This window comes from Vollenhovia emeryi, unplaced genomic scaffold (assembly GCF_000949405.1).
Source record: "Vollenhovia emeryi isolate VEMERY1.0 unplaced genomic scaffold, V.emery_V1.0 DF939186.1, whole genome shotgun sequence".
Lineage (NCBI taxonomy): Eukaryota > Metazoa > Arthropoda > Insecta > Hymenoptera > Formicidae > Vollenhovia > Vollenhovia emeryi.
In genome coordinates, this window is record NW_011967180.1 from 901,938 (window position 1) to 925,641 (window position 23,704).

The window sequence follows — 23,704 nt, forward strand, 5'->3', positions numbered from 1 at the left end:
GGCTGCCCCCGAAGGGGTAGCAGCGCGCAAGCGTAAGCCATCGACCGGTGGAGAAATTCGCTTGAGAGTAGCGACGACCCCACTCGAGCAACCCACTCCGCTCGCGGCCTCGGGATATATCTTGTAACCCACACGTGAGCCGTGTCGCGTAAACGCGACACCTCGCGTATACGCACGAGCATCGTATTCCTACTCCGTAACAAGTATTTGCACATCTTTCTACTTCACCGACGCTCCTCGGGCTCTTACATACGTCAGACTCGATTCGAATCATCGCCCTCGTCGGGCAATCCTGATCCTCCGAAGAGATTGCTACGCTCAGTCGATTAAACGATCGTCCATCTAGTCTTATTTGTCAAGGTGGCTCTCCTTAAATCGGCCAGTGCACAAGGGGGTAAACCACTTCACGTAATCGTGGGACAGTGTCACCGAAAACATTATGAAATCCTTACGACCTCCCCGTGTAATCGTTTTGCCTTAATTTTCAAGTTTCTTCACTTGTTAGACAATCAACACTAAATTTGAACATTTTCTCAGCTTGCTTTCATTTTCCAAAAAAAAAATCACTTCTTTTAGTGAATATCCAAATATATGTATAATAGTTCACACCTATAAGCGCGTATTCTTGTCATAATAAGACTGAAGTAGTTGCTGTTAGAACAGCAGCGAGTTGAAACGTTGATACACCTTTGCGCGCAAATTTGGAACAGTAAACAGTAAATACAAATACAAAATTACTTTTCGTTAAGACCACGGTTAGACTAGTGGGGAAAGTGGGAAGCAAGGAAACACGTGACCGAATACTGCAATCTTACCTGAAATTACCTCCACAAGCAAATACTTAGTAAAATACGAAAAAGATATTTTGAGGGAATCTAACAGCTCTTTGAGGTTTAACAACGTTACATACTTTTAAACGTGCATATAAGAAAATGATTTGCGATTAGATGAGATCCTTTGTAATCAGATAGAATCGTATGCAATCAAATGAAATCGTGTAATCGGTGGGACAACATTTTAGCTGGCGGTTACCCCCCTTGCCAATGCATTAGGCATTTGCCGATGTACCTGCGGTTGCCTGAAGAACACATTTCGTGTAATTTCCGAGTATCGAGAGTACGTTATTTATTTGTTACGTTTACTTTTTGGAGTTAGAGAAAGACGAGGATCTTCCCTTTGATGTTAAGCCAACGCTTTTTGTGACGCAATGTCTTATCCTGCCGATTTCATACATTTACAATGTTGGTTTTTCAAGAAAATGAGATTACTTATACTGTCTTTGCAATCCTGTTGACTCGCCGAATACATCCATGCCAAAGGGATTATTTTGATGCGCACATCTCCCATACAGCACGCATGTCTGAAAGACATCTTTAAGGGGTCTATCCGCTTTAACGGCCCAAAAACTATGCTTATCTTTAACAATTTTTTTCACAGTAATTACACCATACAATGAAATTAATCTTTTTTGCGATTTATTAGGGCACTCTTGAATAACACAATTTTTTGGTCATAATTTAAACAATTTTTAAACTAAGCGTTTCCTACACCGTTCGAATAACGCGTCAAAAAAGATGCGAGTCCGCTGCGTTGATGACTTTTATCATTCAGGCTTACTTGAAACAAAAAATCAAAAAGATTCTCAATCTGTATGAGTGTCGCTATGTCCCGGACCTCAATTAAGAATTTTTATTTAAAAATAACAAAATGGTGCCAGTGTGAAGAAAGTTTTAAAAAGTACTTTTCAATTTTTTAATTAAAAAATTGTCTAAACTATGACACAAATTTTTTTGTGTTATTTAAGAGTGCCCTAATAAATCTCCAAACGATTTATTTCATTGTATTTACTGTGACGTACTCTCACGTGTATTATATATTTTTAATTTCTCACTTACAAATAAGAATTATAATAATGAAGAGATCTTGTTCAATTTTAATTTTCTCAGTACCGCCTGATCTGCAAGAGACAATGATGAAAGCAAAGTCCGTTAGGAAGAAAAATGGAGAGATTTGTCGAATGCTTTCCGGAGCAGATTGAACGGAAGGATAAAAGAAACGAGCAGCTTGTTGCCAAGTTAATGAAACGCGTGATCGACGCGAAATCATTTTTATCATAAATTTGAAAGAATTCAGGAAGTCGATCAATACGTTCTTACCATCGAGAGCCGTAGCTCCCCCCCTTTTGCACATTTATACCGCGCGATATGCGGTAGAAATTGGAAAAAGAGAGAATAAGTGGAAAAAAGAAAAGAAAATGGGACGGAGACAGAAATTTTATGGGCTATAAAAAGCGCGGTACGACAAGGGTAATTCCGATCTTTCCCACGGGTTTTGATCGTCCCACGGCGAAAAATCGCAATCTCATGGAAAGTTAAATCGAAGGGCCCAGCGGAAGATGATCGCGTGACCTAAAAAGGGAACATCCGCGTAATCGACTTAAGTCTTGTCAAATTAAACAAAGCTCCGAGAGGGAAGTTCGAACTTGGAATCGCTGCAGTGATTTTAATCGTGCACGAGGCCTTGGGAAGGAGACGGTTAATTTCAGATAGAAATCGATATATTAAATCATATAAGAGGAATGTAAGAGGATAATCATGAATTTCACACAGGCAAACCCGGCTGTATCCGCGATCCAATAGTATCGATTTTTTTTTAATTTTATATATGAGAGACTTACGTCCCTACCGCATGTATGCTTGCTGAATATTTAATGAAATATCTATTAGATATCCGATCTTTTATTCAGATATTAATTAAATATTGACAGTTGTCGCTGCTAAAGAAATATTTTACGTGAAAATAAGACGATTTTTCGCGTGGACTAAGGTTGCGAAACAATTCTTCATGACGTGCGAAGCTTCGCTTTCGGGAAACTATGTCGTCGAACTATCGTTTCTTCATTGAAAAGTATATTAATTATTTTGTACATTATGCTGCCTCCCGGAAATGCTGCAGTATTAATTAATTAACAAGTTTTGCTATCTACTTTTGATTTGATCGAACACGCGTGCCCCGAGTAAACCGTTAAAACATCTGTTTTACATTATCGAATGAAGAAAAAGGTCGCAAAGAAATAACCGCGCCATATTCAAAAAGGTCAATCCACGCCCACGCAAAAAAAAATCACGCGTTTTCCGTAAAATGCTACGCAAAACGTTACATTTACATTCGCTTACTATGCAAACGTTGCGTTTTAACATCTCAATGCTAATTGACTCACACGCCGCCCGTGCAAAAATGTGGAGGAATACCAGATAACAGTAACGATCTACGTGCTGCTGCTTATGAAAGTGGCATTCGAGCGTATCCTTCTGCCCTCGACGATCGGGGGGGACGCGTTCGTCGAACGCTGGACTCGGGGGAGGCGAAGGCGGCCGAGCCTGACGGAGAGCCCGGAGGTGGCTTTAAGTCATCGCCTCGGTCAGCAACTCGGGTCCAACTCGAGGGCCACCTGGACGCGGTCCCGTCGCGACGCGGCGCGACGTGACGCGAACAAAGCGGGGATGCGCGCGCTCAACCTCCGCACGCCGTCGCCGACGCCAACCCCCACCGCGGCGTCGTCGACGCCGACGCCGACGCCGTCCTCCGTCGGCAGAGACGACGTCGCTCTCGTTCGCGACCTCAGTTCCGTACGCGCGACGAGCCGCAGCTGAGCTGACCTCGGGGGGCCCCTCGTCACATCCGCCTGTCGGTCGGTCGGTCACGGGGACGACGCGAGCCGGCGACAATGACGGGCCGACGTCTATGACGGTGTCGGGTGGCACCGCGATCAAGGCCCGACCATTCCGCCGATGAGCCGTTCGCGTGCACGGCGACGGGGAAAACGCCCTCTGCCTTCGCGGCGCGTTCCCTGCCTGACCTGACCTTTCGCTGGAGATAGAAAGAGAGAGAGAGAAAGGGGTGAGGGAGGAAGAGGGAGAGGAAGAGAGAGAGAGAGAGAGAGAGAGAGAGAGAGAGAACAAGGGGAGCCGAACGAGGAGAGGACTCGTGCTCGTGCGAACGCAGGACGTGGCACGCAGGACAACACAGTGCCTATTGTGCTACCCGTTGACTCGGTACCATCCTCCGCGGAGCGCCATCGCCACCGTCGCCATCGGCTCGGCGACATGGAGAATGCGGAGAACCGGAGCGGTGCCGTCGAGATGTCGCGGAAGATCTCCGAGACATGAAGAGAGCGCGAGCGAGGGTGGGTATTTGCTAGTTCCGCGGAGGGGGGAAGAGAGGGAGAGAGTGAATTTTCAGGAGGATCTCCCCTCCGGACGCCGCGCCGTGACGAGGGTCGAGGGAGCGAAACGCTTTGCGTACCCGAGTGGAAACGTGTCGATCACGAGGGTATCCCCTTCGGGATCCTCCGCGGGGGGGGGGGGGGGGGGGAGGGAGAGGGGTGGCAGCACGAACACGCGCCAACCCCACGGAGAGTGCTCGGAACGTGAATGCGTTCGGGGGTGCCCCCCTTTGTGAATTATCCCGTTCTCGGACCTGCCTCTTGCGGTACGTTGCAAGTCCACACGTCGCTGCCGGGCGCTCGTTGAACCGCGAGTCGATTCAACCGCCCGACCTACCCCAGAATTTCCGAACGTTCGTTCTCGGGGGTTCTCATTGATCCCTCGAGTCGCGCCGCCCCGCTCCCCCCCGGTCCTCCCGCCGATCGCGGCCCCCCTCGCCGAGACACCGGCTCGATCGCGCCCGCGAGGGATGTCCCGCCCTCCCCGCGCGGGAAGCGAAGACCGAGACAGGATGCCGCGGGTGGTAAATGCCGTACGCGAGAGAGCGTACGGGCAGCGCGATATCGGCCTTTCGTGCACGCAGACTATCGATTCTCGCGCGACAAGGGGTTGGCCGACGCCGCCTGACGCCGCCACCGCCACCGTCACCGTCGCCGTCGTTCTCGATGCTAATTCGTATAGCTCGGCCACGGACGCGGACGCCTCGTTAGGCCTCGCCCCCCCTCCCCGTGGAAAGAAACGGGAACGAGGCCCCTCGCACGAGGGGGGTTCGCCCCCGCGACGCGGCGGTCGATCGTCCGAAACGCCGCGCTCTCGCCCGTCGTGCACGTGCGAAAATACGTGCGGATGACGTCACGGGAATGCGCCCCGACCTCGAAGATTCGATCGGATTTCGTCGTTGCTAGACGTTTCCCGCCGCCACCGCCGTCGTCCCCACTCGCCGGTGGCGGCGGCAGCGGCGGCGGCGGCGGTGGCGGCAGGCGATCAGGGTTGACTTAGAATCGCGTCCATGCGCGCTAATTCGAGGACGCCAGGCACGTCGACCTCGCTCGACGACGATCCGCGTCGCGGCCGATAGACGCACGCCGCGGCCCGACGTGTATCTTCGTTGTCCGGCAGGTGGTCGGCGCGGCGTGACGCATCCCGAGCGCGTCATCTGATAATCGGACGGTTGGACTCGACTCGGGGACTCGCGGGACAGAGCCGCGAGCCACATTGTTGGCCTTTTACAGCCGCTGCAGCTTCGCACAGTCGGCATACAAAAGCGACGGGCGGGATTGAAAAACCGATACACCTGTCCCTTTGATTCCGCGCGGCGCCTTCTTTGCGCGCCGGTTCCGCTCTTTTTCACGCGGTATATAAAAGATTACACGGGCAAAACGCTCGGATCACCTCGCGCGAGCGTGCTTTTTTTTCTCTCTCTTTTTTTTTCAAACTCTGCTATCTCGGGTGACCGCGGGACTCGAGTGCGCACGGGCGCGCTGTTTAAATCGAAAAGTGCGACTGGACCCGACGTAATTTCCTCCTCTATATGAAGAATAATTGGTTTCCCTTTATAGCTTGAAATTATAATCTGCGTCCGTTTGTCGTTACAGAATCTGGAAACCTTTATTTGTCGTCCGCCGTTAACGACGCGTTGTTTTTCTTTAATTACGCGCGGGAGAATGGCGTGAAATATGTTTGCTCTCCCCCCCTCCCCCCCCCCCCCGATTGGGTTTAGAAGCGAAATATTATTTTTGCTGGTACTGAAATACTGTCCTTTTGTATCACACGTCCGGCGTGTTCACCGATGCATCAGGCGCGCGTAATTGGTAGATGCAGATGTATCGATGTCAAGGGAAGGTTACTTAAAAATGTCCCGCCCGAGACGCTTGCGCATAAATAACTTAACAAAAAAAATAATCGGTCCGGAAAACCTGATAGACGCGGACACGCTCGCACGTGAGCGAGACACTACGCGAGACGCTCACGGCAAGTGTTCCAGCGGTTAAGGGGATGCTGGAGTCATTCTGCACTTTTGCGCCTCTCTAACCCAGAAACTGTCAGCTCGCGGAAACGTTTGCGTAATATACAAATTAAATGGCGTACGTGTACACATCGAAAGCAGCTTGCTATTCCGGCTAAATGAAAGAACAACATGGCATCGCTGAAACTAAGTTTGTGAGTCTAATAAAAAAATAGCAAAGCCGCTTTCGATCTGTACACGTAAGCCATTTAATTTGTATATTACACGAATGTTTCCACGAAACAGATAGTTTTAAGTGCAAAAGGTGCAAAAGTGCAGAATCGCTCCGGCATCCCCTTAAATTCGACTATCGGCGACATTTTTTTTACCCGCGATATTCCGACATCTTGCGCATTTTAATCGTAACCGCGTAATTTTTTCTGCCTGCGCAAGTTCTGACGTGTCCCTGGTAGAAATTATTTCTACCACCGCACGGCCCCGCGCACTTCCTGCTCGCCGTGAGCGCGAGATGAAAAAGTTGGATGAATGCAGTCCCTCCGGAGATACGCGAAGGACTTGAAGAGCCGGGGCGATTCCAACGCCGGTGTTTGCGGCGTGGCGTATCCCTGAACGATATGATATTGATGCAGGGACTTTTGATTAAATGTCACAATTATCGCGACAACGGTGGAGCCTTCGCGTTCGGATTTGCGCGGCCGCCGTCGGTCCTTGGGGCGCAGGACTTGAGGCAGCAATGGCACCAATGCGACACTTCCCGTCGGCCACGCCACGTAATCCAAAATGAGATTACACGGGGGTGTCAAAGCAACCGGTCGGTAAAACCGGGGTGATACATTACGATAAAATCAATTACGCCCAGAATGCCTCGCTCGGTCCTTTTAGGCGCCACGCGCGCAAACGGAATTGATTTTAACGCGACGGGAGTAAGATCGCAAATTTGCGCGCTTTACATTTCAATCCGAGTCGAACTCGCGCGATCGAGTAACGTCGACGTAAATACCGACGGAAATGTTAATGAATTATTCGCGATTCGGCAGGGCAGAAGCGCGGATCGTCAGCGTTTAATAAATAAAACTCTTTTGAGCGCCCGCCCGTGTTTTATTCCAGAAACCATGTTACATGGCCCAAACAAGATTTAAATTAAGATCGATTGGCCCAAAGTTAATTTCCGTTTAAATAAGTCAATTTTCAGTTTACAAGGGTGTAAATTGCGTTAACCTTGATTGAGCTTTAGAAAGGTTAATCGGATAAAATCAATAAGGTCTTTCGCGATGGGGAAAACGGCGGTTTCCCATCCAATTTTAGATGACGCGACGGGGGCGCTAATTGTTCGCAGATCGCATGGGTTTCTATAAGTCGGGGCCGGCGGTAGCAGAGCCGTGATCAAAATGAACTTGATAAACATGGACGCGGAGAACCGCGTGGTTCTGAACGTGGGCGGAATCCGGCACGAGACGTACAAGGCGACCCTGAAGAAGATCCCGGCGACGCGGCTCTCGAGACTGACCGAGGCCCTCGCCAACTACGACCCGATCCTCAACGAGTACTTCTTCGACAGACACCCGGGTGTCTTCGCCCAGGTACTCAACTACTATCGCACCGGGAAGCTGCACTACCCCACGGATGTGTGCGGCCCGCTTTTCGAGGAAGAGCTCGATTTCTGGGGGCTCGACTCGAATCAGGTCGAGCCCTGCTGCTGGATGACCTACACGCAGGTATATCGTGAAATAATGTCTGACTCATGCACGTGCCTAATCACGCCTAAGCGTGGCTGCACGCAAAATCAGCGAAATGGACGCGCGAATTTACCCGTAGATTTACAGTAACGTTACAGGCGTGAAGATTGCAGTGTGTACGGGATAGTCGCGGGAACGGTCGGTAAACCCTTCCAGCGTATTTAATAGATGAAAATGACGAAGAAAAATAAGTTTACGATACGTGTGATCTTTCTCGGAATGATCTATCAAGTACGCTGGGAAAGTTTGTCGGCGATTTATCATATTGTCAGAAAGTACCGCGCGTCTTCTACTACCACGCTCACGAATTTGCGCACAATATTAACATCTTTTCACCCAAGTGCCTTCAACGTTACCTTTTTGCTTCAAATATTGCTGTTTCCTTTTTGGATAAATGACAATTAATTCTAATACTGTTTCTAGAATCTACTTAGTAGAACGTGTGTGATCTTAAATGATATATTTTACTTAAATTCCAGTAGAAGGCCACACTATAGGATCATTTATTTAATATTACCCCTAAGATGATAGACAATGATCGACAAATGATAAGAAAACGTAACAAAACATATTAGCGGGAGAAGCCATCTTCTTCCATGTATCTTCTCTATCGTATCATCTTAGAATTTGATAAGGAATAAGGAAATGCATGATCCAATAGTGGTCCGAAAGGGTACTGTTAGCAAATAGAGTCTGAGAACTAATTGGGATAGAACGATGTGGGATAGGCTCAAGTAAACGTATACGCAACATCGGACGAATCTTTCGGTAAGGCTGTTCGAAACCGAGCGGATTTCTTTATCGCTCACGCGAGGAGGCACACAACGGCTCGCGTATGCTTTTCACGCGCGCTTTATCTGTCCCAAGGCAAAGCACGAAAGAAAGCACACTCGAGAAAGAGTTTCGCAGGTACGAATAACAATCGTTGTTGCATCTGTCTCTCTTCCCACCCTCTTCGCCCCGACGCCCTTGCAGCATCGGGATACGCAGGAAACGCTGACGGTCCTCGACAGGCTGGACCTCGACACCGAGAAGCCCACCGAGGAGGAACTGGCCAGGAAATTCGGTTTCGAGGAGGCGTACTACGAGGGAACCCTCACGTGGTGGCAGAAGCTCAAGCCTCAGATGTGGTCACTTTTCGATGAACCCTACTCCTCCGTCGCAGCTAAGGTAAGGACTTGAATTTGCCAAAGAAAATGATCTTAGTTTTTTCATGTTTTAATAACGTTTGGCAAATTGCGTAATGTCGATATTGAGGAAAAAATACCTCGTAGAAAATTTATATTGTTAAAATATTACACCATGAGCATTGGCCATCTTTCCAGACTTGTAAGAAAAGAATGCCATAGTATAATGGAATAGAAGAAAAAGGATAAAAGTAAAAACGGAAAGGAATATTATAAGTCACAATTTACATATGTTCGTTATGTGTCCAACGTTGATTACGACAGCCTAAGTGTAATTTATTCCACGTTATAGCTGTTCGTAGGCAATTGAAAGTAAAAACATCCCAAGGAGAAGTGAAAAAATCAAGATAATGTCAATTTGATGTTATATTAGCCAAATTTGGTCATCAAATTGACGTTGTTTTGACTTATTTCTCCTTGGGATGGTATGGTACATTCAATATCATTATTTCAAATGGTATGCACACACAAACTCCGTTAATATCGATTATTTTTGAGAATGATTACAGTAACGTACTATAATATTTTATGATTATTAAATAAAATTAATTACGGTCTATGATTTTCTTTTCCGTACAGGCCATATCTAATGTCCCAGATAGCACAAGACACTCCTATGAACATTATAAGAATATTCTTCAAGAATATTTGGAATATTCCGTAGGTTATTCTTCTATTTTTATCTTATGTTCGTAGAACATTCGACTGGCACTACTATAAATCTTTTTCGAATGTGAATAGACTAATCTATCGAATATAGCGTGTCGGTTATACATGGTATGATCACAGGTTCCACTGCCTTTTGCATAGGATATGTGTATTGCACAATAAACAGGGTGCAATATTAAAAAATTATTCTGAACGAATATTCCAAAGAGACAGACTTCTCGACGAAAATTCTACATACGTTCTTCTTTGTTATGAATATACGATTTCTAATTGTAATAATCTATACATATTTATAGAATATTCGTTTCGATTAAGAATATTTGCACTCCAGAAGAATATTCATAGAACTATGTGTGCTATCTGGGGTCCTGGTTAACTCTATGCTATATTACCATTAAGCAAATAATTATACTAATTGAAATACCAATTTGTTCAAAATCACTAAATGCTGTCTGAAAGTGCAAAAACTTGTTTCTACTTATTTGTATTTTCTATAAAAACGTTAACTAATTATATACCATAACAAGTTTTTTGCAATTATTAAATTCAACTAATACCTCACTTTGCCAATATGCTACGAAACTTTTCTGATAGATAACATTTGCTGCTTTCTCGCGTATCGCCGTAAAAAGTGTAACATTTACGAATTGATCGTACGTTTGGATCTTTCAGATAATCAGTATAGTCTCCGTTTTCTTCATCTGCGTTTCGATACTTTCGTTCTGCTTGAAAACCCATCCGGACATGCGAGTGCCGGTGATCCACAATCGTTCGGTAAAGACTGACAACGTGACGTCCTGGGTGGTGGACAAGACTCGCACCAATGCCCACGACGTCTTCTTTTACATCGAATGCGTCTGTAACGCCTGGTTCACCCTTGAATTCTTGATACGTATCACCGCAAGCCCGAACCGTTGCGACTTCATCAAGAGCTCGGTGAACCTGATCGACATGGTCGCGACCCTGAGCTTCTACGTCGACCTGACGCTGCAGAAGTTCGCGGCCCACCTGGAGAACGCCGATATCCTCGAGTTCTTGAGCATCATACGCATAATGAGACTGTTCAAGCTCACGCGCCATTCCTCGGGCCTGAAGATCCTGATACAGACCTTTCGCGCCTCGGCGAAAGAGCTCACGCTGCTGGTCTTCTTCCTCGTCCTCGGCATTGTCATATTCGCCAGCCTCGTGTACTACGCGGAGCGCACCCAGTACAATCCGAAGAACGACTTCAAGAGCATACCCCTTGGTTTGTGGTGGGCCCTGGTGACGATGACGACCGTCGGTTACGGGGACATGGTGCCGAAAACGTATATCGGGATGTTCGTCGGCGCCCTTTGCGCACTGGCCGGTGTCCTCACGATCGCCCTGCCGGTGCCCGTGATCGTTAGCAACTTTGCGATGTATTACAGTCACACGCAGGCGCGAGCCAAGCTACCGAAGAAGAGACGCCGTGTATTGCCGGTCGAACAGCCACGTGTGAGGGCACCCGGCGCGCCGCCCGGCGTGGCCGGTGGGCCCGGGACCGTCGGGCCCCCAGGCTGCGGTCAGCAAATGTCGCACTTGCAGTCCTGCGGGGGCGCGGTTACAACTGGGCCCCACGGCCTCGGCATGGGCCAAACGCCCGGCGTCGGATGCACTGGCGGCGGCCAAGGACCGCAGAACCGGAGAATGAACGCCATTAAGACGAATCATCCGAAGGATCCATTCGCCACGAAAACAGGTAACTCGAAGGCGTTCAATCACTGAGGTGTTTTGCACGATTCGTGAGCTCGACTTTTGCTTAACTCGTTCGTCTACCTTGCTACGCAATCGGGTGGTACATATGGGAATACGGGACGTGTACACGTCAAAGGTGGATCAGAGTGTCTATATTTTCTAATTCGGGCACACACAATTTAACTCCTTCAACTGTACCTTGAGAATTCTCTTTCGCGTCCAGGCCATTTACAATTCTGACTAAATTAACGAGTTTAACTGCGAAAAATTAATTCGATAAATAACTAGTGGATTCGAAACACGCTCCCTTACAGATTATCATATTCATTTGTGCTGAGTTTTATATCTTATACCCTTATTCACGAGAGACCGAATCACGCGATGAATTTCACTCAGTCAGGCTCTTGGATAACTTATCTGAAAGTTGGTTGAAGCAAAACTCTTATTGATTATCTTAACATTTACATCAATCGTTATTCGTACGGATTGCGACGACGCGGGCCGAACGAAAAATCCGGGCAGATCACAGAAAGTTAACGTGCGTCACAATTTATGCGCGGAATCGCTATTCGCAAATGGATCGTTTTTCATTTATATCTAAATAATCTCCTCGTACGTACCGAGTTTAAATTTCGCGTGTTTAATACTTGTGCCGTGCGCAAGACATGAAATGAAACGTTGCAGTAGAACGCGCGTACAGTCATACTTGCACATGCGTTCAGCATATAATTAACAAATACGTATACGAACAAGTGTAAAACAAAGCGCGCGGGTGCTGTATGACTAAATATCACTTTATTCGGCTTAACGTGCTCCACTTAATTTACATTTTACGCGAAAATCGCGCGCAACGGAAATGATTACGAAATCTTGCAAGTGCGCAATAGCAATGCTCACGATAACGTCGATTGCGTAAGAAAGAGATCTCACTGTTTTGGAAATGTTGCACGGCGTGCAACGAAAGGACATTGGCCGCATTCAGCGCACGCACAAGGTTGTGGATTTATGCGCTGAGTGGTCCACGATTCGAAGCGCTCCCACAACGTGTTGCGGTAGCGAACGCCATGTTTTCGAAAAGAAATTTTTATGCTACATCGACGCAACTGTTGCGAGTTGTATTGTACAGGGTGTTATGTAAAACCCGCCTCACCTCTTACTTACGGATAGAGCGGATTAGACCGAGTCGAAAAGTCCTCTACCATTTTGCAATGTTCGCGATAGTTAACGAATTATTGATTATTAAAAATCGCTATCTTAGCCCGGCCTACCGTCCGATTAAAGCGCGCGGCGAGATGCGGCCGTCCCGCGATCGACGTTGCTAAGCGCGCGGGACTTTTCTTTTACGATGGTGTAAGACAGAGACAGAAAGTCTTCTTAAATCTTCTCTCTCTCTTCACAAGCTTCAGCTTATTCAACGGGACGCTCAGTCTATATTTACTATGTCTATGGTCAGATCTTATATTCTGTCTTGAATTTATCTAAAGATGCTGTATGGAACATTTCATTGGCTATGCAGCATCTAAAGATAATCTGAAGACGGTCTTGAATATAAGAGTTGCCTATGAATACCGGCCTAAGACACACGGCAAAGGCTACGTACAATAAACAACTCTCCGCGCGCCGATTGCGGAACGGCCGCGTCTCGCAGTGCGCTTGAATTGGGTGGTAGGCCGAGCTAAGATAGCGATTTTTAATAACTAATAACTTGTTAACTATTGCGAAAATTGCAAAATAGTACAAGACTTTTCGACTCAGTCTAGTCCACTCTATTCTTAAATAAGAGGTGAGGCGGGTATTACATAACACCCTGTATACATTGCAATGGCTTTTTATGAAAATCAGTACGTATATAACGGATTGAACTACAATATTGTGGATTCGTTGGAAGTGCGCGAGAAATCGCAAAATGTTCATATTTGACCTATTTGACATATACACACATGCGTTGATCAGAAGTTAGGGTTAGATTAGATTAGATTGTATCGAGCGCTCGCGCAACAAAGTATATATTCGCCAGGAAAAACGCTAGTAGAGGTAGCGATCCCTCAACTGTTGTGTGCGCTGAATGCGGCCGTTAATTGGCATAAACGATACGGGGCTGTTTTGAGTCGCGAAGCGACGATCGGCAAACTCGACAGAATTAGCCGAGTTCGCGATTGCGTGAATCTTAAACGTCGACCGAACCGGCCAATCTCTAGTGTCTCTTTTTCTTTTTTTTTCTCGTATGGTGGGTTGCAGAGGAAGACCGGAGGAATTGTAACCTACGAACCAACGGGACCAAGAGAGCCGGAGGTTTGGATTAACCATTTGCGGTCGTAGCGTGCTCAGACATGGGTATCTCTCACAACTGGTCGGAATTATTTTGGAGCGAATGACGCGGCATGTACACACCCATAATCTAGGAGATTGCCCTGTGAAATCCCGTAAATTCCGTTAGGCATGCTTTGGCAAAGGGGAAAGAAAGACAAACAAAAAATGTAAAAAACGATACCTCGCTGCATCGAAGCATCACGGCTTCCGTTGCCCATTCTCAACGGCTAGGCAAAAATAAACACTGCCGGCGAAGCGTGGCGGCTGAGACCCCCGACGGCGGGTACAACCGGAACGGTCAAAAAATTTTGCGGCGCCTGTCACCAGATACACGACCGCAAAGGGTATATATATATTATTTACCCGAAATGTAGAATTAAAAATGAAAGACGGAACTTCGGTGGACAGCCTCGAACAATAGGAGTCCCTTAAGGGAAGGGGACGCGACTAATCGGGAGATAAACCGCCCCCGAAAGTTCCATCTTCCGTAATTTTGACTCTGCGTTTCCAAATATATATACAACCGCCGGGACGAAGAGGTGCATGCGAGAAAATCTCTCGGTTATATACCTACCACAAGCCATCTATTGAGCGAAATAAGCAACTTGTGTAGAAAGTCAAGGAGAACTTGTGTAGCAAGTAGAGAGAACTTTCCTCCTTCCTTCGCTTCATACTTTGTATTTTTTAATATTCATAAAGGAGATAATACATTTCATTGATAGCAAATAAATGAATCGATGTATCGACGCTATATATCGTTCATGATCGAAGAATCTTCTCGAGAAATTCTATATAGGTTCTTTCTCCCTTCGTGCTTTGATGTAGCGAACGCCACGATTTATTAATTTCCGCTAGAGAAATTTTGTATTTTTCTAATTTGTCGTTCCATCCGCGCTTTCCTCTTAAATATTCAACCGCAACAAATGATCGCAATCTCTTTTCTTAGCGGGACGATATCGCGCTAAGTAATTTCGGCTAGATATTATTACGAGTTAGACGGATTTTTATAATAGAGAACGCGAGAGTGTCTTCAATATTTATTCCCCGGTCGGCTTTTTCTTCTTCCTTTCACAAATTTTGCCTTTAATTTCGTCTCGTTCCGAGTATGGCGATTAATACGCAAGTGTAAAACGAAAATATCCCACAAGAGTGCAGCCGAATGTCTTATACCGTCCACCAGACCACCGTGTTTGTGACTCACATAAACATCGCATCACCCATTGCTTCTAAATTTAAGATAGTTGGTGATCTAAGGTACATTGTGGCAAAGGATATGCTGCGCACAGTAGAAACGGGGACGTAAACTTTATTACCTTTGAAGCTATATACGTTTCCATTGTCGATATCATCATCCGGTCTATACACATTACCTCGATTAGGGAAAAAAGAATCGATTACTCATCGCGGAAGAACCTCGTCCTATCTTCCAGCGATCTATATCGCGCGCCTACATTATTTCTATCGTTAGTGCCATTCTCGTGGAACTCGTGTAAACGGTAAATCGAATCAGCGACAGTGGAAATTGCATCCCTACACTGCAGCCCGTTTTATATAGCAAAAGAGATACCGATAGATGCACCGTATCTTTTGGTACACCCCTACCCCTCGGTCGTAGATTTTCACACCCGTGAAAATCGTACGTACGACCGTTGTTCGCCGCACGTTTAGCATGGGATGTGCTTCGTCCGATCCTACGATCCGCGCTGTCACCGCATATTTAGCGCGCGCAAATGCGGCTGTCCGCTCCTCCTCCACATTGCCGTCGGTGAACTTTTAACTTTGTATATTCGGGCAAAATTCGAGATCGCGCAGCCACCGTTCGGTAAACGCGGCGCTAAATGAGTGGTGAAAGTGTGGGACACGATGGACCCCCGTTATTGACATTCGGGAATCCAGATGCGAGTCGTACCGCCACTTTTAGTGGTAATTGCGGTGACGGCGCGGGGACCTGTATCACTTTTGCGCACCGTGGATATCGCCGGGACCAATCCATGAGCTCCTCCCTCCCACCCCAGTATTCGAGATATCGCTCGTAATATCAGCGGAGGAAGAACAGCACCCCTGTTCTTGTACCTCGCGCGCGGAGTTGTAATGCAGCGCTCGCCCCCGATAGCAGCGAAGGAAGAGCATCTCTTTCCGCGTTATACATATATTATCTGTTGTGCCTGGGAACAGGGGGTGGAAGGAAATGTAGGAAGGGACGACAAAAGCATATCATATAGGCGCGTGTGCGATCGAGTGTACGGATCTCGCGAGCAGTCGACGGACGCACTATAGACAATCGTCGCTTCTTCGACAAAATTAATCGTAGACTTTTCGGCGTCTCTCTCTTTCTTTTTCTTCTTTTCCCCCCCGGGTGACTCGACACGGAACAGCCGTTTCTCCCTCTGGACCAAAATTGCGACCGATTGATTACAAATTTAACAACGACCATATCTGAACGTCCGCGACGTTTTTTCGTTTCACTTTGATTCGTGGGCGCGCATCTCGACGTGGACACGGAAATAAATCATAAACGATATTAACGTACTTATGAGAGTGGAAAGGGAGAATCTTTTAAGGGGTTTTTAGCCGTTGGATTATTATCCGCTGTGCAATGCAAATTTAATGGAGCCGCAAATATTTTGATCTTACTCATGTTATATTGAATGACGCAATAATCTATTCGCGTAGTATAAAATACAGCTTCGCATTATTGGCATATACCGATAATTTATTACGCACAATCGTAACGTTGCTTCTATACACTAAAATACGTACCTTACAATTTACTTCTGTAACTAAGTTTTGTACGGCGCTACGTTACCAAACGCATTCGTGTATCGACTACTCGATCTTACTTAGAAATTATTTTTGGCTTCGCAAAAACTGACGATGGCATTAGTTGATAAGATCATTTTTTAATTCAGAATTGCACGCGCGAATTTCTACACTGACAAAAAAAATTTTTAACTAAGTAAATAGATTTACTTAAAATTTCTTTTACTGAAGTAAATATTTATTCTATTTAAAGAAAAATATCAAATTTCAAGTAAATCTATGTATTATATTAAGTAAATTAATTAAAATCGTTACATTTTCTACACTCAAATAAAGATCTCATGAGATTACTATTTATTAAGAACCCGATAAAGAGATCGAAACGTTGTGACTTAAATATATATCACTTTTCTGTCAGTTCGGTCGTTTTATAAAAAACTTTTCCACTATTTATTAAATGAAATAATTGTTTTTGCTAGATAAGCAATCCAATTTTCTTCGCTGTGAAAATTACATCCTAGTAAACATTTTATAGAATTAAAATAAAATTAAAATTATCTATTCTTTGATATTTAATAAATACGTAAATTAAAGCAATGCATGTTTTAACTTGTTTATTATATTTTAAATTTAAATTAATGAGCTATTAGGAGTCACCTAATGAATAATTTTCTTGACTGGAGTAATATTTTTTTTCTCAGTGTACGCGTGTTATTTTACAATAAATAAATTACTGCCCGATACCTACGTTTGCGTGTAACTCTTAAGTTTCTTAAGCTAAATATCGAGTCCGTTTATGGTAGCCACAAAGAGACGATCGACGTGCCGTTGGACAGGGAAAACTTAGTCAGACGACGAAATAAAGTTGGAAAATGACGCGATAGAATTCGCAGGGAAACCACACAAGTGTACGCAAGGGGGGAAAAAATTTAGACGGATGATAAAAATTATTCGCATTATTAAAGGTGATCATTACTGCGGATATGGAACTTGGACGAATAATAAAATCCGGCATGCAAATTAGGCTAATGTGAAAAGTTGGCGGCAAATTAACATTTAAATGGTTCCGCGGAGATCAAATTGATACAGACATTTAATTAAACTGTGAGAACTTTTAAGCTCTTTCTAGATCTCCACGCAAATAGAAAATTTGCTTTCCTCGCGCAGACGTGGCTGGTTTAAACAATAACATTTAGAGAGCGTTACTTTGTAGCCGTTTCAATATTTTCACTCCAAGCATGCCAGTTTAGAACAATTACAGCTTAACACAGCCCGAATATATCGTATGAATGTAAATCTGTAAGAAAAATTGTAAAAAGTTACGATTTTAAGTTGAACGAATCGGCAAAGTTTCATGTTTTTCTAACTTACATTGTTGTACATATTTCGATTATTTCTAGCATATACATATTGATTCTGTGTCTTTTATAAATAATTAATATTACGAAAAGTAACGAGTGATATATTCTTAGCAGCTCAATAATGTACGACACCTGATTTTCCCGAAGCGTAGATCTCCTTGGTCAATTCAACCCCGCTGTAAAAGTTACATTTGCCGTGAAAGAAACGCGCCACGAGTAAACTTTCATTTTTCGCACGAGGCATAAAAGTCGCGAACAAGTTTCCGACACCCCAAAATCGCTTCGAAGATATTCGCGCGTTACACTTTTCGCCAAGTCGAATACGTACGCCAACCCCAAACCCCCTCCCCCCCCCCCCGCGTTATGCCTAATAAGGTGTATGAATAATTTGTTGGTGGAAGACCGTTTTCTGCATTTGCCCTCATTTACGTGCGGTGCTATCGGCTTGAGTTTGCTCGCTGCTCACAATCGCCCCGATTCTTTGTGCCTTAAAGACTGGATTTCATACCCAGGGTTGCATCGGCTATGCATCGACTGTGTTACGTCTTTACCACTTTGTCATTAGGGGACTGTACGCGGTCTATGCTGTGGTCGTGCTGTCCACGCAGTTGCTATTGTTGAACAACTCTGGGAAAGAGTTGTACAGGAAAATTGATGCCTGCGCGACCCTCGGCACAGTTCGCCGGCGAACAGGTCGGAAATCAATGTCGGATCACCGCGTCGTATCAGCGGCGACTTTTTGTGATACTGGCGAATCCAGATCAACCAGAGTTTTTCACGCGCGTTTTCTAGCTCCTCGTTCTAATTTAAAAGGATATATCCGAGACACATTTAGACGTACTTGCATTTGTAAAGGAGACTTAGGCGAGTCTTAGAGGTCAGCTTAGAGGTAACGACTTTCAAGATATTTAAATTCCAGCGCGTAGAGAACGTAGAATGTGCTTTGGCGTCCCTGATTTGGGCGCGCCTCGCGCCCCGCCATCTTCGCGTACGTAAGGGCGACGGGGCGGAACGCGTCGGGGAGCGCGCGTCTCAAAAATCATCTCTGAAACGGGGGAGCAATAGAACGATCCGCGTGTAAATTGAGACAGGTGCAAATGGATGTTTGCATGTTATTTAAATGGAAATAACACGCCCGCAATTTCCTGTGGCGCACACACAGCGCCGCGGGTACTTTATGCAGCCCTGTAAGTGGAAGCCAGCCATAATTCGACCCTGACTAGACATATATCCCGTGTATCGGCGATACGAGTACGTCCACGCACACATACGTTATATTTCACGGAATGCTCGCATGCATGCTGCAATATTCAAATGCTGTTGACTCGAAATAAAAGAGCGGCGCGCGGAGCCGCTGCGTTAGATCGATCGCCGGAGAATGTCCTTTCTTTCCTCCGCGCGGCGCGAAACCCGAAGGGACCGCGCTCGGCCGATACCGCCTTCCTTCGGCTCTCCTCCGCGGCGAACCAATGGGACCGCGGGCGTACCCTTTTGTAAACTGTCCCCGACGCCCAGCGATTTGCGCGCCGAATTTCTCAGCTTCACCGTGTGCGAACGATACAGGGCTGAAAGTTAAGGCGAAGTCGAGTGAAGCAGAAGAACGCGGAGTGATACGAACGACGTCTCTTCTTCGATCAAAAAAAAAAAAGGGGGGGGAAGATAGTCGCGCGTAGAGCCATCGATCAATTTGGAGTCGCGGTCGTTTCCCCTGTCCTAAATGACCCAGCAAAACGACCAGAGGTGGCGAGGGGAAGGGGGAAGGAGTGATAAAAAAAAGAAGAAAATGCATATCGGCGGCGGGTACAATGAGCACACGCACGCACAACATGTTTCTAGGGGGGAGAGCGAGAGTGTGTGTACAGATCCCCCCCCTCCCGTGTGTGTGTGTATATGTGCGTGCGCGCCTGCGTGTGTGTGTGTGTGGGTGGATGAATGCGTGTGCGTGTGCGTGTGTGTGTGTGCGCGCGTGCGATCCGCACACGTATTGTTGCTCTAGTGCCGCACCATTTGTAGCCAAGTCTTATGGTACCTACTCTCTTTCGTGACGGCCAGTAACGTTAGCATAATTTACAGTAATGTACGTTCGCCGCTTGCGGCTTCACACCACCGCGCTCGCTCCTTTTGCTTTACGTTGGACCTGCGGGACCGCCGGATTGCTAGACCTTTTTCTCTCTCCTCACCCCTGGGCGGTGTCGTCCAGGCTCTTCCCGGCGCGCGTACCCCACGTGCCCTCACATCGAGCGTCCCACTTTGAGGCCCGGGCTTTATGATAACGCGACGCGCCGCGGACGCGCCAGTCGAAATTGATTAATGGCCATCGATTACCCATTTGCCGACTCGCTAGAAGCGCGTTAACTACGCTCTCGCCGCGCGTTTACTTACGTGCCGCTACCTTCCGCTGATTCGGGTGCCAATTTCGACTCCGCGCAAACCCCCCGCGTTACATCGTTGAACGTTCAGAAATCGATCGACGCGGGAGAAAAATAATCTGGCAGTCCCGATCGACTCGCGTTGCTTCTCCGTAAGCGTCTCTCCGCTGGTTCCGCCGCGTCCGCTTTCAGGATCGAGGGTGGAAGTCCAGGTTTTCTAATACCAGGTTTTCTAATACGTAGAAATTCGGTTTGATTGAGTAGCAGGATGCGCAGGTTGCGCGGGCACAAATCGAGCCGCGTCCGGATTTTTTCTCAGGACGCGACTCGGACGTCGGTCGGGTTAATTAACAAATTCGGATAGCCGTAGAAGTTTCGAATAGCCGAACGTACATTCCGTACGTACGGCAACTTCTCGGGTGGTTCGATAAAAAAATCTCTCGCTACAAGGACGCTAGGATAATGGAAAAAAAGAGCCTTGTGCCGAGAGAGGTACTCTCGTGTTACGTGAATTTTTCAAACGCTCGCGGAAACTCGGCGGAGATTCCGAGATGATCGGATTCGCCTCGGCCTGGGCGGAATCCCGAATCTTTTATCGGATGTTCGAGGAAGTATCCTCCGGATTCGATATCGCCGCCTCCGTGCGGCACCGTCAACCGTCATTTACCCCGAGTCTCGCGTTACCTGCGCACGCCGTGAGCATCGCGAATTGTACAGTGCTCCGTTGTATCGCTCGACGATGTAAATACAACGACGAACGTCCGACAGTTCTTCGGGAACACGTAGCTCAATCGGATGCGGTGGGGTGCTTAATCGATCCGAAGACAGAACCACCGAACACGTTCGACTTTTCCCCATTACGAAAAATTATCACGTCGGAAATTATCACTTTCAGCCGACGCACGCGTGACGCATTTCGACGTAAGATGAGAGAATATTGTCGTTCCGAAGATGGAGAAATAAATTCTTTTTTCTCTCTCTCTCTCTCTCTCTCTCTCTCTCTCTCTCTATCTCTCCCTCTCTGCGCCGCGTATTAATTTATTTGAACTTAACGTGGATTCACCCCTCGGTACATGGCCTCAGCGCTCGGTGGGTTAAACGCCCCACGGACATCCGAAACTGTATCGGTAGAGTAATTAGGACAGAAACGCGTGTGCCCCCCGCACCAAGTGACAAAAGTACACAGAGACACGCGTAATCACGTACACATTTGCATTACACACGTTCGTCGCGATCACCGCCCTCTCTTACGCTACTTAACAGCCCTTTTGACTTCGTAGGTAGATACGTATGATTTCGAATTGTACGACAGCGACGTGTCGCCGACGACGACATCGAAGTTAACCGCTGCAGTTTCACCACTGTCGTCGAATTGTCTCCATTATATTGCCGCTAATTTTCCTTATCGTTACCGCGATGAATTTACGAATTATAATTACCACACACGGCGTATAGATATATGCGAGATAGCTTGTATAAAAGAAAGACTAACGCGATCTTGGCTTCCCCGTGGGGAGGGGAGGGGGGGGGGGACAAGGTGACGAAGCGCACGTTTCTTCTAGGAGAGCAATTCGAGGTGATGCCGTCGTCATCGTCGACATTATTGTATTAACGACATTATAATTTATTCTTGTAACGTCATTATCGTTATCGCTAACGATTGCCGTGATTGTCGTCGGCGCCTTCCGCAGCGAAAACTACCACCGTACGTTATTATACATAATAGATAAGCGTTTTGCCGCTAATCTCGCGCTCGAGGAACCTCGGCGGTGAGATGCCGGTGCCCCGTGATTAAAACACATACTGCGTATCGTAGCCGATGATCGTGACGGGTAATCGAATAAGAAGAAGAAGAAAAAAAGAAGCGGGACACAAAGGCGAATTATATATATTATATATATACAGATATATAAATATATCTATCACTATATCGAGAGTTGTGCGCTGCGTTTACGATTTAAGCTAGTTCATTTGTAAATAAAAACTATTTGACTCTTTGACTCGCTTTGTGGTATCAATTGGCTTTACAAGCGCGATTCTCTCACCACCGTCCGAGCCCCGCAAATTCCCATCCCGTAATCCCGCGTCCATCAGCCGGCCCGAACACCCGCGCGGGCGAAATCCGCGAAATATCCTTTGTCCCGTTTCGAAAGTACTTTCCCGTATTTCCCGCCGCGAGAGCGACGTCGTTGCGGAAACAATGCCGCAGAAGCGGGCGTTCGCAGTCGATGGCGCTTCCCTCCTCGGTTCGACAGTAACAGTCGTCTCCGCGTTTATAGGTCGTCTCTAGCGTTCTGCTTTGCGCTTTATGCGTCCTGCGGAGAGCGGGATAATTATAAACGCTCAGGCTACGCAAGCTAGCTGCTGGTACATGAGGCACATGCCGGCATTGTCTTCCAATGCGCCATCCGTGTTAACAGACGGACCGAACGCCACCCTTATACGAAAGGGGGTAGTCCAGGTCTCGACCCGGCAGTTACCCTCCGCATCGAGTTCGTTCACGCCGCACAGCGAACTGCCGCAACGCTCCAAATTGCAGATGCCTGCCATGTTGTTTCCCGGCTGGAACAGATATTCTCGTTTATCACCGCAACGCGTTAAGCACGAACACCGCTACCGTCTTCCGCGGTACAAAGGGCGCTGCAATTAATCTTTTTCACATTAATTTCGTATTAGTGATTTGAGCTTTCGGTTTTCGAATTATCGCGAACAGTCAATTTCCACGTTTCACTTTGCAACAGTGCGCGGGGCGACGATCGCATTTGCATTCGGTCGTCCCACGCGGATTTCTTTTCGTGTAAGATAAAAAGCAAAAATTCTCCAGCAACTTCATTTCTTTTGCGGTCTAGGTGTATAAATAAAGACTTATTGTCGCCAGTAAATAGTTAACCAATGTACACCGGGAAAAATGTCCGATTTAATATAATCGGATAATCGAGTTATAATAACGAACGGATATTTCTAATTGAATTGCATATCCGACGAAAAATATGATCGGTTTGCCAATTAAATTTCATCGGTAACTGCATTTCATTGTAGCCATAATTTAACCGGAAAAATTAACAATCGGAAACACTATTTGATCGGTTTATCCGATGGAAATTTTGCCCAGCGTAGGAAATTAATAATTGACAGGGTAGTCCAGGTTCAAATCCTGGCTGAGGTAATATTTTTCGCAATAAATTTCTTTAATTAGCATTTGCCAGTTTTGTGTCGATTATTAATGTCCTACATTGGTTGATTCTTTTTTCTGATAAGTCTTCTTATAAATATAATAGGTAATTATTTAGATTAACACACCCACCTCCAATAACCTTGGGCTTGACATATGTTGTCAAGGTTACCCTCCTGAGTAACGCTCAGAAGGATTTAGCCGGCGCTCGTTGTTTATTAAAAAGTTATAA

At 46.4% G+C, this 23,704-nt stretch overlaps 2 protein-coding genes across 2 annotated transcripts in view; one reads left to right on the forward strand and one right to left on the reverse strand.

Moving 5' to 3' along the window:
* Positions 1-3,674: 3,674 nt before the first annotated feature.
* On the forward strand, positions 3,675-16,786 carry LOC105562561 (potassium voltage-gated channel protein Shaw-like). The gene is made up of 5 exons (XM_012013506.1): positions 3,675-4,186; positions 7,529-7,907; positions 8,904-9,098; positions 10,457-11,504; positions 13,739-16,786. The coding sequence occupies exons 2-5, from the start codon at positions 7,581-7,583 to the stop codon at positions 13,801-13,803; spliced, it is 1,635 nt and encodes a 544-aa protein (XP_011868896.1). The 5' UTR covers positions 3,675-4,186; positions 7,529-7,580; the 3' UTR covers positions 13,804-16,786.
* Positions 16,787-19,845: 3,059 nt separating this feature from the next.
* Positions 19,846-23,704, reverse strand: part of LOC105562562 — a 19,059-nt gene continuing 15,200 nt past the window's right edge. Inside the window, exon 6 of the mRNA XM_012013508.1 lies at positions 19,846-22,862. Coding sequence (XP_011868898.1) covers positions 22,644-22,862 — 219 coding nt within the window. The 3' untranslated portion in view covers positions 19,846-22,643. The remainder of the gene's footprint in view (positions 22,863-23,704) is intronic.

Bases quoted from the DNA above. Each gene is read 5' to 3' on its own strand.
- LOC105562561 (XM_012013506.1), top strand. From the start codon at position 7,581: ATGAACTTGATAAACATGGACGCGGAGAACCGCGTGGTTCTGAACGTG. The intron at 9,099-10,456 runs GTAAGGACTTGA...TGGATCTTTCAG, and splicing joins ACTCCTCCGTCGCAGCTAAG to ATAATCAGTATAGTCTCCGT. The intron at 11,505-13,738 runs GTAACTCGAAGG...GGTGGGTTGCAG, and splicing joins TCCATTCGCCACGAAAACAG to AGGAAGACCGGAGGAATTGT.